Source organism: Dipodomys merriami, unplaced genomic scaffold, assembly GCF_024711535.1.
Source record: "Dipodomys merriami isolate MVZ:Mamm:240054 unplaced genomic scaffold, mDipMer1.0.p SCAF_42, whole genome shotgun sequence".
Taxonomy (NCBI): domain Eukaryota; kingdom Metazoa; phylum Chordata; class Mammalia; order Rodentia; family Heteromyidae; genus Dipodomys; species Dipodomys merriami.
This window is the reverse complement of record NW_027205826.1, coordinates 3873699-3887867: the sequence shown is the minus strand read 5'-3', so window position 1 is coordinate 3887867 and position 14169 is coordinate 3873699. Positions and strand designations below refer to the sequence as shown.

The 14169-nt window shown below is 40.2% G+C and overlaps 1 protein-coding gene across 2 annotated transcripts in view; it reads left to right on the top strand.

Annotated features, from left to right (window-relative positions):
• Nucleotides 1–14169, top strand: part of Smurf2 (SMAD specific E3 ubiquitin protein ligase 2) — an 81422-nt gene that overhangs the window by 45442 nt on the left and 21811 nt on the right. For both annotated transcript variants that reach the window (XM_069993094.1, XM_069993093.1), the window contains exons 9-11: nucleotides 3866–3950; nucleotides 5757–5915; nucleotides 11347–11542. In XM_069993094.1, the coding sequence (XP_069849195.1) occupies nucleotides 3866–3950; nucleotides 5757–5915; nucleotides 11347–11542 (440 nt within the window). The remainder of the gene's footprint in view (nucleotides 1–3865; nucleotides 3951–5756; nucleotides 5916–11346; nucleotides 11543–14169) is intronic.

Below are 14169 nucleotides of genomic sequence, written 5' to 3'. Positions count from 1 at the left end.
ACTGAGCTACCTTCCCAGCCCCACGTTATAGAATTTTATGTGGAAGATTATTTGAATCTTCTTTTAGCTAAATCTAGAACTTTGTAAATCATAAATTGAGGACACTCATATATTATGACTTGTATACTACTTGTTTGCTAAAGCTAATAACCAATTTACAACTTTGTTAATGGTGACATCTAATGACTAAAATTAGGAATTGACTAATCTAACTTGTGTTTAATTTTTGCTCTAGAATATTTATTTATTTGTTTGTTTGTTTATTTGTTTTTGCTAGTCCTGGGGCTTGAACTCAGGCAGGGCCTGCGCATTGTCCCTGAGCTGCTTTTGCTCAAGGCTAGCACTCTACCCTTGAGCCATGGCACCACTTCCACTTTTTTCTGTTTATGTGGTACTGAGGAATTGAACCCAGGACTTCATGCATGGTAGGCCAAACAGTCTACCACTAAGCCACATTCCCAGCCACTGAAAAAAAATGTAAATATATATATTTTTTGAGATTCCATCTCATTTTATTTTATGTATGTATGTATGTATGTATGTATGTATGTATGTATGTATGTATGTATTTTTTTGGGTCCGGTCGTGGGGTCTGAACTCTGGGCTCGGGTGCTGTCCCTCAGCTCTTCAGCTCAAGGCCACAGTGCCACTTCTGGCTTTTTTTCTTTTTGCTTATGTGGTGCTGAGGAATTGAACCCAGGGCCTCATGCATGCAAAGCAAGCACTCTACCACTGAGCCACCTTCCCAGCCTCTCATTTTATTTTATTTTATTTATTTTTTTATTGTGAAAATACTATACAGAGGGGTTACAATTACATGGGCAAGGTAATGACTACATTTCTTATCAAGCATTGTAGCCTCCTCCTTTGTTTCCCCTACCCATCCTCCCCCCACCCCCCTGTAGAATATTTTTAAAAACTTTTTTAAACATGATTCTAATTTTATTCTAAAATACATTTTAGCTCTTTAATTTGGAAAACTTTGGTCTACTAACAGTGATGCATCTCACAGATTAGCTTATAGCAGCACAGTGATGATTACAGTATGGCAAACAGATTAACCTGGTTTTACCATATTACCCTGAGCAAACAGATTAACCTGCTTTTACCATATTGCACTGAGTAGGGGTAGGTGTATACTTTTACAGTATTTATGTGATTTGTATTAAAAAATACCTACATATCTAAGTCTAAGACCAGGACTTGAACTTGGTATCTGATGCTCTTGGTCATTGGCTGATGTTCTATCATTTGAGACATGCCTCCAACTCCAGTGTATTTTCTGTGAATCACAAAACAAAATAGGTGCCATAGCTGAAATTATTGTAGCTGTATTTAGGATATTTTTTCTTTCTAGAGCTGGGAATTAAACTCAGGGACTCTTGCATGGCAGGTAAGACCTCTACTCCTGGTTATATTCATAACCTGTGCAGCTGGCATCTAAAAGTAGTTGTAAATATTTTTACATTTTTAAAATTTCTCAAAGCTTTAGCAAGGATTTATTTTATTATAATCAGGTTAAAATAGGGGAGAAATAGAAAAAGAGAAACATTTTCTGCTCTTTATTCAATAAATGTGAGTTAAAGACTCCACACTGAGGGCTGGGAAGGTGGCTCAGTGGTAGAGCACTTGCCTTGCATGCTCGAGGCCCTGGGTTTGATTCCTCAGCACCACATAAGAAAAAAGCCGGAAGTGGCGCTGTGACTCAAGTGGTAGTGTGCTAGCCTTGAGCTGAAGAGCTGAGGGACAGCGTCCAGGCCCAGATTTCAGGCCCCACAACTGGACCCCCCCACCCCCCTAATAAAAGACTCCACACTGATAATTTTTTAATTTTTTATTGTGATTGATTACATAATTTCCCAAGTTTCACAGTATTGTGAGATAGTGATGCTCAGTTAAAGTCACAAACACATTCTAACTTTCCTGGAGCAAATTGTCTATCGTGGTCTATAACATTTATGAATTCTATGAGCTTTGCAATACAGTTATTTCTTCCCCATTAGGTGGTATGTACATTTCTTTTGTTTTGCATAGCATCAGCTGTTCCCTCCTTCCCATTTGTTCCCTCCCTCCCATTGCTGCCATTAAGTTGCTTAGCTCATTTTGGTGAATGTCCTGTGCAGCTAATGGGTCCCGCTGTTGTATGTTTTTCCCTGATTCCCTCTAGTTCTGTGTCGTCTTCCTGGTTTCCCTCCGGTGTACACATATATACCATACATCACACTGATAACTTTTTAATGTTTAAATCTACTAAAGAACGTTAACAGTAGTTTCATTGTTATACATACTGAAGTTTCTCATTAGATTTTTTTTTTTTGTCAGTCATGGGGCTTCAACTCTGGGCTTGGGTACTGTCCCTTAGGCTCTTCAGCTCAAGGCTAGCGCTCTACTGCTTGAGCCACAGCGCCACTTCCAGTTTTTCTGGTGGGTTATTGGAGATAAGAGTCTCATGGACTTTCTTGCCCGGGCTGGCTTTGAACTGTGATCCTCAAATCTCAGCCTCCTGACTAGCTAGGATTACAGGTATGAGCCACCAGCGCTCAACATACTCTTTTTTAAAATTATGTTTTTATAGCTCAAATGTAGGCTTGTTTTGACGTGCACTAGTGGTTCACGCCTGTAATTTTAGCTACATAGGATACTGAGAGACCGAGGATCATGGTTCGAAGCCAGCCTGGGCAGAAAAGTTCGTGAGACTCTTATCTCCAATAAACCACCAGAAAACCGGAAGTGATTCTGTGGCTTAAGTGGTAGAGCGCTAGCCTTGAGCTGAAGAGCTGAGGGACAGCTCCAGGCCCAGAGTTGAAGCCCCATGACTGGAAAAAGAATATATAGGCTTGTTTTATTTTTGAGCAGGTCTTTCTTGTCAAGTCTGGATTGGAATTTGCTATGTAGCTCAGACTAGCCTCAAATTCTTAATACTTCTACTTCAGCTTCTTGAGTACAGTACACTGGAGGTGCCACCACACTTAAGCCTAAATGCAGTCTTGAGAATATATCTGTCAAAAATAGAGAAAACTTGGGGGGAGGGGAAAAATAGAGAAAACTACCAGGTGCTGGTGGCTCACGCCTGTAATCCAGCTACTCAGGAGGCTGATCTGAGGATCATGGTTCAGAGCCAGCCTGGACAGGAAATTCTGTGAGACTCTTATCTCCAACAAACTACACAGAAAAAGCCACAAGTGGCTCTGTGGCTCTGTGGCTCAAGTGGTAGAATACTAGCCTTGAGTAAAAGAAGCTCAGGCAGGTCTGGTAATGTGGCTTAATGGTAGAGTGCTTGTCTAGTATGTATGAAGTACTAGGTTTGATTCCTCAGCACCACATACACAGAAAAAGCTGGAAGTTGTGCTGTGGCTGAAGTGGTAGAATGTTAGCTTTAAGCAAAAGAAGCTCAAAGACAGTGCCCAGGCCAAAAAAAAAGAGAAAACTTAAGTTTGGGTATAAAATTAGCATAATGAAAAAAATTAGCTTCCAAACCCTTTAGGAATTTTCAAAGGTACCCAGCTGCTTCTTCTGAGCCTTTAGTTTCTTCTGAGGTTTTAGTTTCTTTAGTTTCTTTTGTCTTATTTAATTACTAGTGTTGTAATAGTCTTTGTTTTCGGCTTTCAGTTAGCAAACATTGCAGCATGTTTAATATTTCAGTCACACTGTAAGTGTAGTTAGTTTTTAGATAGCTAGTCTGCAATCCTTATCACTCTATGTAAAGTTGCTTCTTGGGAGAGAACAAATGATTTGTGAAGCCATATTTAAATAATAAAGTAGACGGGTAATTTGTGGATTTTACCTATTAGCATGTCAGCCTGATAGAACTGTGGTTATTTGGACAATCTGAATGTTGTTGTTATGAGTTTTCTTTACTTTACAGAACAGAGGACAACGCAGCAAGGTCAGGTATATTTCTTACATACTCAGACTGGTGTGAGCACATGGCACGATCCAAGAGTGCCTAGGTAAGAACTCTTTATGCATGCTCATTTTATTTTATTTATTTATTTAATTTTTTTAAGAGTTCTTTTTAAAATTTATTTATTTATTTATTTATTATTGCGAAAATACCATAGAGAGGGGTTACAATTACATGGGCAAGTCATTTTATTTTTTAAAATATTTAACTTTAGAAATAATTATAAAGGGGCCAGGAATGTGGCTTAGTGGTAGAGTGCTTGCCTAGCATGCATGAAGCCCTGGGTTTGATTCCTCAGCACCACATACACAGAAAAAGCCACAAGTGGTACTATGGCTCAAGTGGCAGAGTGCTAGCCTTGAGCAAAAAAAAGCTCAGGGACAGTAGTCAGGCCCTGAGTTCAAGCCCCAGTACTGGCAAAAATAAATAAATAAATAAATAAATAAATAAATAAAAATATATAATTATTATAAAAGTTGAGCTCTTTCTGATAGTTTAGTTTGATATTTAGCAGAAAGTCCTATGTACCTTTCTGTAGTCTGCCCCAGTTTCCTGTCAGTCTCCAGTCCATGTCCCCATATCACCATTTAAAAAGGTAGGTCAAAACTACAGAGCTTTAGGAATTTGAAGATTAACCTAGGGAAAAAAAACATACAAAACAATACTCTTTCATAAAGGCCTCCATCAGTGGTAAAGTACTTGATTGGGTCAGATCTCTACCACCACAAAATAAATAAGTAAATAAGATAATAAATAAGTAAATAAAGTAGTAGAGGTCAGGCATAGTGGTGCATGACTAACTTCAGCACTCAGGAGAAGCTCTTGGGAGGTAAAGAATCTTTGAGTTTGAGGTCATCCTGGGGTGATGGGAAGCTGGGAAGCTGGTGGCTCACACCTATAATCCTAGCTATTAAGGAAGATGAGATTTTAGGATTGAGGTTCAAAGCCAGCCTGGGCAGAAAAATCCATGAGACTCTTATCTCACTTTATCACCCCAAAAAGCTGTAAGTAGAACTGTGGTTTACGTGGTAGAGCATCAGGCTTGATTAAAAAAAAAAAAGCTCAGGAACAGCATTCGGGTCCTCAGTTCAACCCCCAAGACCAGCAGAAAAGAAAAAAAAAAATTAGATGCCCATAGTTATTCAGAAGTCTGAGATCTGAGGATCTTGGTTCAAAGCCAGCCAGGCAGGAAAAAGTCTATGATAACTCTTATCTCTAATTAAATCACAGAAAAAGTTGGAAGTGGTGCTATGGCTCAGAAGTAGAGTGCTAGCCTTGAGCAAAAGAAGCTCAGGGACAGGGCTCAGGTCCAGAGTTCAAGCCACAGGACCAGCCTCCCATCCTCCCCCCAAAAAAGATAGGTGATTGTTTTCAGGATCAGAATTTCAATAACATTTCTAGTTTTGCTTTTTTGAAGAACATAAAATTACTCGTGGAATGCACATGTATTTACACAGATTTCATGATCTAGAAAACAGAATTGAAGGGAAATTTTAGAAAACATTTAATTCTTTGTATTACTGGCACTTGTAAAATTATATTTTCTGTCAAACATTGTGTTGGCAAATGCTGTGATGGCTTTTATATTAATTTAAAATCTATATTACATCAAAGCTCAGGAACTTACCAAATTGTCGACTGTGTGATAAATTCTTCCTAACCATTTATGGATTGGGTTTTGAATATGCGAGTTTGTTAAACCATTGGGAATTAAAGATTCCAGCTGAACATCTCAAGTTCCTGAAACAATACATTTTCTCAGACTTCATGGAATTGTTCTGTGTCATTTATACTTGCTTGGCTCAGCAGGCCCAGCCATGAGGTATTTTTTATTTTATATTTGTTTTTGCAGGGATCTTAGCAACATCAATTGTGAAGAGCTTGGTCCTTTGCCTCCTGGATGGGAGATCCGTAATACTGCAACAGGCAGAGTTTATTTCGTTGACCATAACAACAGAACAACACAGTTTACTGATCCTCGACTCTCTGCTAACTTGCATTTAGTTCTAAAGTAAGTTTTTTAAACACTACATGTTAAATGTCAGTCTGAACAAGAGAAAATATATAACTGTTTTTTATAATAAATATTATACTTGAACTTATACTTTTGACCAGACTTGATGTAAGAGTGTGACAAATTTTACTCTGACATAGGATTTTTTTTTTTTGGATTTGAGGATTTCTTTTAATAAAATATTTAATTACAAAGTAAATGTACTCACAACCTTACATATGTAACTGTAACCCCTCTCTATATCACCTTGACAATGAAATTTAATATATATATATATGTGAATATATATATATGTGATATAACTCTCCAAAATAAATAAATAAAATTGGAACTCAACAAGGGAGATTTTTTGGGGGGCTCTAAGTGAAAATAAAAATAATTCCCAATAATAAACAGCCATGACATAGGATTTTTTTTTTTTTTTTTTTTTTTTTTTTGTCGGTCGTGGGGCTTGAACTCTGGGCCTGGGCGCTGTCCCTCAGCCCTTCAGCTCAAGGCGAGCGCTCTATCACTTGAGCTACAGCGCCACTTCCTGTTTTCTGGTGGTTTATTGGAGATAGGAGTCTCATGGTCTTTCCTGCCCGGGCTGGCTTTGAACCGAGATCCTTAGATCTCAGCCTCCTGAGTAGCTAGGATTACAGGCATGAGCCACCAGCACCCGGCTGACATAGGATTTTTTGAATCTTACCATGCTTAAAAAGAAACCAGCTCTAGGGGCTGGGAAGGTGGCTCAGTGGTAGAGCGCTTGCCTTGTAAGCCTGAGGCCCTGGGTTCGATTCCTCAGCACCATATAAGCAAAAAGAAAAAAGCCGGAAGTGGTGCTGTGGCTCAAGTGGTAGAGTGCTAGCCTTGAGCTGAAGAGCTGAGGGACAGCGCCCAGGCCCAGAGTTCAGGCCCCACAACCGGACCCAAAAAAAAAAAAAAAAAGAAACCAGCTCTAAAATGTTAGTAGAAGTGTGTGTTCAAAGTGCTTAAGTGAGAGGGCATTTCACAGAGGCGAGAACTTGACACATGAGAACTTGAGATTGAACAGGAGATTGCAGGATAACTATTACTGGTAGCTAACATGTCAGTAGCATTTACTGTGTGATAAGTGTTCTTTGTACTTTGCATAGATTAGAAACTTCATCAGGAAAACTGAGGTACTTTACTGCCATTTGTGCAGATGAGTAAACTAAAGTGTTGAGGTTGACTTTTCTCTGGGTTGTGTAGCAGGAAGTGGCCAAGTCTAGATTCATAATCAGATAACCCTGACTTTAGTCTGCTGTTAACCACTATACTGAGCTTCCTTTTCTTTTTTTTAAGCTGCCTAGTGTTTTTGTAACTTCATTGTTTACTGATACTGCCTTCTGAGAGGAGGGTACAGGGAGAAAGAGAAAAAAAGAAAATGTCATTACTAAGCAATGTAGCAGGACCTACACAGAGCCACAGCACCACTTCTGGCCCTTTCGGTGGTTAATTGGAAATAAGTGTCTCACAGACCTTCCTGCCTGTGCTGGCTTCAAACAATAATCATCAGATCTCAGCCTCCTGAGTAGCTAGGATTATAGGAATGAACCACTGATGCTGGGCTACTGAATTGCTTTCTTTTATTACATATTAATTTGCATGTTTTTGTTTTAGATAAATAGAGTGTTCTTGCTTTTTTGTTTTTTTTTTTTCCGAACCTAACATAATTTTGAGATCATCTTTATGGCTTATGTATAGTTTGTATTGCTAGTGGTATTTCATTATATGGATGTACTACAATTTATCCATTTATCTATTTGATGTTCATTTGGATTGTTTCTGGTGTTTGGTTATGACAGATAAAACTACTATGAACATTCTTTGTGTGTGTAGATGTATATTCTCATTACTTGTGAATAAATACCTAAGGAGTAGAATGGCTGATTTGTGTATCTCTTTCCCTCCTCCTCTCCCTCTTCTTCCTTCCTTCTTTCCTTCCTCTCTTTTTTTTTGGGGGGGGGTGTCTGGTCATGGGGCCTGAACTCTGGACCTGGGTGCTATCCCTCAGCTCTTCAGCTCAAGGCTAGCGCTCTACCACTTGAACCACAGCGCCACTTCTGGCTTTTTTCTTTTTGCTTATGTGGTGCTGAGGAATCAAACCCAGGGCCTCATGCATGCAAGGCAAGTGCTCTACCACTGAGCCACCTTCCCAGCCCATGAGCCACCTTCCCAGCCCTCCTTCCTCTCTTTCATTTTTCTCCCTCCCTCCCTCCCTCCCTCCCTCCCTCCCTCCCTCCCTCCCTCCCTCCCTATCTCTTCTTTCTTTCTTTCTTTCTTTCTTTCTTTCTTTCTTTCTTTCTTTCTTTCTTTCTTTCTTTCTTCTTTCTTTCTTTCTTTCCTCTTTCCTCTTTCTCCCTCTCCCTTCCCCTCTCCCTTTCCCTCCCTCCCTCCCTCCCCTCCCACCCTCCCTCCCCTCCCTCCTTCCCTCCCTCCCTCCCTCTTTCTTTCCTTCCTTGCTTGCTTGCTTGCTTGCTTGCTTGCTTGCTTGCTTGCTTCCTTCCTTCCTTCCTTCCGTCCTTCCTTCCTTCCTTCCTTCCTTTTTCTCTTTTTCTCTTTCCTCCCTCTCCTCCCCCTCTCCCTTCTTCCCTCCCTTCTCTCACCTCTCTCTTTCCCACCTTTCTCCTCTTCCCTCCCTGCCATTCCTTTCTTCCCCTCTCCTACTTTCTTCCTTCCCTCCCTCCTATTTCTTCTTTCTTTTTTGGGGTAGGGGCAGTATTTCTGTTTGAATTTAGAGCTTCATGCTTATGTGGCTTACTTAACTAGTGGTCTACCACTTAAGCCATATGTCCAGCCCTTTGTTTTTTGTTAGTTAATTAGAGACAAAATCTCCCAAACTTTTCTGCCTAGGCTGGCTTCAAAATCGTAATCTCCCAGATCTGAGAAGCTAGGCCTATTGCAGGTGTGAGCTGCTTTTCCCCCCACCCTGATACTGGGGATTAAATACAGGGTTTTGAGCTAGTGTTCTACTGCTTGAGTCATACCCCTTGCTATGTGTAACTTTTGGAGAAAGTGCCAGGTTGCTTTTCAAAGTGAATATACCATTTTACAATCTTTCCAGTAGTATATTAATGTTTAAGTTGCTGCACATCCTTGCTAACACCTGGTATAGTTAACTGTATCAATTTTAGACATTCTAATGGGTACATAATGGTGTATCATTCTGGATTTAATGTTTGTTTTTTTTCCCCCTGGAATCACTGACGCTGTTGAACATCTTTAATGTGTTCATTTGCCATCCATATATCTTTCTTGGTAAAATCTTTGTTTTCCCTCTCCTTTTTTAATTTAGTTATTTTTAAAAAAAATTATTGTTGGGCTGGAAAGGTGGCTCAGTGGTAGAGTGCTTGCCTTGCATGCATGAGGCCCTGGGTTCGATTCCTCAGCACCACATAAGCAAAAAGAAAACAGCCGGAAGTGGCACTGTGGCTCAAGTGGTAGAGTGCTAGCCTTGAGCTGAAGAGCTGAGGGACAGCACCCAGGCCCAGAGTTCAGGCCCCACGACCGGACCAAAAAAAAAAAAAATTATTGTTTTGGGAGTCCTTTAGATACTTAGGTATAGAAGTATTTGCTTCCAAAGATTTTTCTCTGACTCCATGACTTGTCTTTTTTTCTTCTTTTTTGAGTAAAGAGGATTAAACTCAGGATCTCATCTTACTAGGCAGGTGCTTTCCACTTTATCACTTGAAGCCAACCTAGGCCATATAGTAAGACCCAGTCTCAAAAAATGGGAGAAAAAAGGAGGATTAGATAGTTATTTATGCAATACTTTGTATAATCTGTTTTGATTTTGTGTCTATATATAAAACATGAAACATTTGGAAGAGTGATTATTATTGGCTTTATGTTTTCAACAATGTTATATTTTCCTCATATGATACACGTTTTAGGTATTAAGTTTGCCTGGTTTGTAAGAATAATTATATGTAAATTTGAGTGATCTATTAGAGAAGTGAAAGCTATTTACCTGTATTACATCATATACACTATTGCCTTTTGCCTTTAGATTAGGAGATTATCTTGTTTATTATGTGTAAAATTAATTTAACTTCCAAACTTTATCAATGATTGCATGTAGACATTAGTAACTTTTAATATCAATAACATTTTAATATTATAACATAGTAACATTTTTTAACTTCCTGACCTTTTATTGGGATTGATTACTTTCTGACATTATAGAGGTGTTTAAAAAATCTTAGATGCAGTATAAGATTTTATGCTAGTAGGATAAAAATATGTGTATTGTACGGGCGAGCTAATGTGGTGAATAAGTCACTTTAGCACAGCCGTCCTTTGGTGGTACCAAGGTTTGAACTCAGGGCCTTTGGCTGGCTAAGCAAGGGCTTTTCTACTTGAATCTCACCTTTAGCTGGAGAATGTACATAATGTATCACTGAATGCATATTAAAAAGAGCCAAATACATAATTATTATGGGTATTTTGCTACACACAAAACACTTAAACTTGTTTGTAAAGTACTTCTTTCTTCATGTCAGTAACATATATGATTGCCCACATTCTTGTGGTCCAGTTTAGAACAAGTACAGGATGAAGGATCTCTGCTAAGATGCCAGGTCCATTCTTGTTTGGTTCATCTATAAAGGCAAACTAACAAGCAGTGTTTGGCATCTGCCTGAATTTTAGAATGAGCGGTGGAAAAATGTAGAAGAGTAGAGGACATGGAAATGGTATTTGAAGGATTCATTCTAAGCAGCTTGTAAAGCATTATGGATAAATCTTCTTTATCCAGTTTTATCACATAAGAATTCTATCAATTCATGCTGGTTGCTGGTGGTTCACACCTATAAACCTAGCTGCACAGGAGGCTGAGATCTGAGGATCGTGGCTCAAAGCCAGCCCGGGAGGAAAAGTCTGTGAGACTCTTATCTCCACTGATCCACCAGAAAACTGGAAGTGGTGCTATGGCTATGTATAGAGCGCTCTCCATGAGCTGAAGAGCTGAGGCACAGTGCCCAGGCCCTATGATCAACCAAAAAAAAAAAATTCTATCAATTCATAAGAATATGAAAAATAATTTTGGAGCTGTATCATTTCAAAAAATGTTAGGCTAGTCATATGTCTCAGGCTTGGAAAATGGTGTAACTAGAATTACTTTATGGTCTAATGCTATTTTAAATGTATAGTTCCAATCTTTTAAAAATTTAAAATGCTGGGGCTGGGAAGGTGGCTCAATGGTAGAGTGCTTGCCTTGCATGCATGAGGCCCTGGGTTCAATTCCTCAGCACCACATAAGCAAAAAGAAAAAAGCCGGAAGTGGCACTGTGGCTAAGTGGTAGAGTGCTAGCCTTGAGCTGAAGAGCTGAGGGACAGTGCCCAGGCCCAAAGTTCAGGCCCCACGACCGGACCCCCCCAAAAAAAATTAAAATGCTTTCATAATAACATTTTTGTTTACTTCCAGTAGGCAGAACCAACTGAAAGACCAACAGCAACAGCAAGTAGTGTCATTATGCCCTGATGACACAGAGTGTCTCACGGTGCCCAGGTACAAGCGAGATCTGGTTCAGAAACTAAAAATCTTGCGGCAAGAACTTTCTCAACAACAGCCGCAGGCTGGCCATTGCCGCATCGAAGTTTCCAGGGAAGAGATTTTTGAGGTAAATCAGTCCCTTCCTTCTTCCGACCCTCCCTCCCTCCCTCCCTCCTTCCCTCCCTCCCTCCCTCCCTCCGTCCCCTCTTCCCTCTCTATCCCTTTCTCCCTTCTTGGGAAATTTTTGGATTTAAATTCTGGGTGTTATGCTTGTTAGACTGGTGCTCTATCACTTGAGCCATGCCTTTAATCTTATTTTTAAAAAGGAAAAATTAAATTTAGTGTTTTGCTCTTTTCCAAGGAGTACTGTTGTTGGATTCTTTATAAAGAGAGAGAGAGAGAGTGTGTGTGTGTGTGTGTGTGTGTGTGTGTGTGAGAGAGAGAGAGAGAGAGAGAGAGCGTCTGTATGTATGTGTGTGCTGTGTGCACTGCATGTTCCTGGTCTGGGGTTTGACTCAGCCTGAGCATTGTTCCTTAGCTTTTTCACTCAAGGCTGGTGCTGTACCCCTAGAGCCATAGCACTATTTGCTTTTTGGTGGTTAGTTGGAGATAAGAGGTTCACAAACATTTCTGCCTGGGCTGGCTGTGAGCTATGATCTTCAGATCTCAATTTCCTCAGTAGCTAGGATTAAAGGTATGAGCCACTGCACCTGGCTAAATTTTTTAATTATAGGAAGCAAAAGTCAATAATGTTGGGGAGACAGTGTAGAAGGTAAGCACTTATTGAATGATGATTGCTAGGTAAGCTAATTGGTTTAGTTTGTTGTCTGCATTGCAAATACTTATTTGTTATTGAATTTAAATGGTCATAAGTATCCATCATGTATGTTTTAACTGCTCTGAATGGTAAGAGATTCATAAATAAAAAAAGCTTTTATATTTCACTACTATTGGACTATTTCTTTAATTTGTTGAAAAATCTTTCTTTCTGATATATACTTTTAAATTTGGATTATAGTGTGAAAGTCAACTGAAAGGTAGTAGAGGTCAAAGGCAAGTATTTCCTTCTCTGGAGATTGCTGGACAAGAGGCTAGTTGGACTTGATAATCCTTGTGCTAAAGGGTGAATTTTTCCCCCTCTCAGACAATTCTTAACCTTGTTTGTAGATGTGAGTTGAAGCACATTGTATATCTGCATAGAAATTTCATAATGAAATCCCTTTGTGTATAGCTAGTGTATGTTAATAAAAAAGCAAAAAAAAGATGTAAAAGTTATCTATGGAATGAACTAATGAATGATTTTACCTAAATTTTCTGATTTTTAACTTTTTAAAAAATATCTGTTGTGGGGCTTGAACTCAGGACCTAGGTGCTGTCCCTGAGCTTTTCTGTTCAAGTAGTGCTCTACCACTTTGAACCACAGCTCCACTTCTGGTTTTCTGGTGGTTAATTGGAGATAAGAGTCTCACAGACACCGGGCGCTGGTGGCTCACGCCTGTAATCCTAGCTACTCAGGAGGCTGAGAGCTGAGGATCGCGGTTCCAAGCCAGGCCCGGGCAGGAGAGACCGTGAGACTCCTATCTCCAATAAACCACCAGAAAACCGGAAGTGGCGCTGTAGCTCAAGTGGTAGAGCACTCACCTTGAGCTGAAGAGCTGAGGGACAGAGCCCAGGCCCAGAGTTCAAGCCACATGACCGACAAAAAAAAAAAAAAAGTCTCACAGACTTTCCTGCCTGGGCTGGCTTTGAACTGCAATCCTCAGATCTCAGTCTCCTGAGTAGCCAGGATTATAGGCATGAGCCACTGGTACCTGACTTAACATTTACTTTCTTCTAGTACCTATGGCCTAAAATTAGGTCAACCAATGTTTAAAAATTCAGTATCTCTCGGGACTGGGAAGGTGAGGGCGGCTCAGTGGTAGGTAGAGTTCTTGCCTTGCATGCATGAAGCCCCCTGTTCGATTCTTCAGCACCACATAAGCAGAAAAAGCCAGAAGTGGGGCTGAGGCTCAAGTGGTAGAGCTCTAGTCTACAGCTGAAGAGCTGAGGGACAGCGCCCTGGCCCAGAGTTCAGGCCCACAACCGACCAAAAAAAAAAAAGAAAAAAAATTCGATATCTCTACCATAGTTTGATTTTAATGTTGAATAACACTGTAAACTATGATTCTTAGAGCTAAACTATGGAGCTTGCATCTGGTAGACTTAGAATAGAATATTTATCAAATTACTTCATTGTAGTAGAAGTAAAATCTCTCCCTCCCTCCCCCCTCTCTACATTTTGTTTCAGAAGTCCCATGAATCTTTTTTTTTTTTTGGTCAGTCGTGGGGCTTGAACTCTGGGCTTGGGTGCTGTCACTGCACTCTTCAGCTCAAGGCGAGTGCTCTACCGCTTGAGCCACAGAGCCACTTCAGGTTTTCGAGTGGTTTATTGGAGATAAGAGTCTCACGGAGTTTCCTGCCCGGGCTGGCTTTGAACCGTGATCCTCAGATCTCAGCCTCCTGAGTAGCTAGGATTACAGGCGTGAGCCATCGGCGCCCAGCGTCCCATGAATCTTGTTTCATGAAGTTTAGAATCTGTTCATAGGACCAGTGTTGTTGTTGTTGTTGTTTTGCCAGTTCTACAGCTTGAACTCAGGGCCTCAGCGCTGTCCCTGAGCTTTTTTTCACTCAAGGCTAGCACTCTCCCACTTGAGCCACAGCATCACTTCTGGCTTTTTCTGTGTATGTGGTACCGATGAATCAAACCCAGGGCTT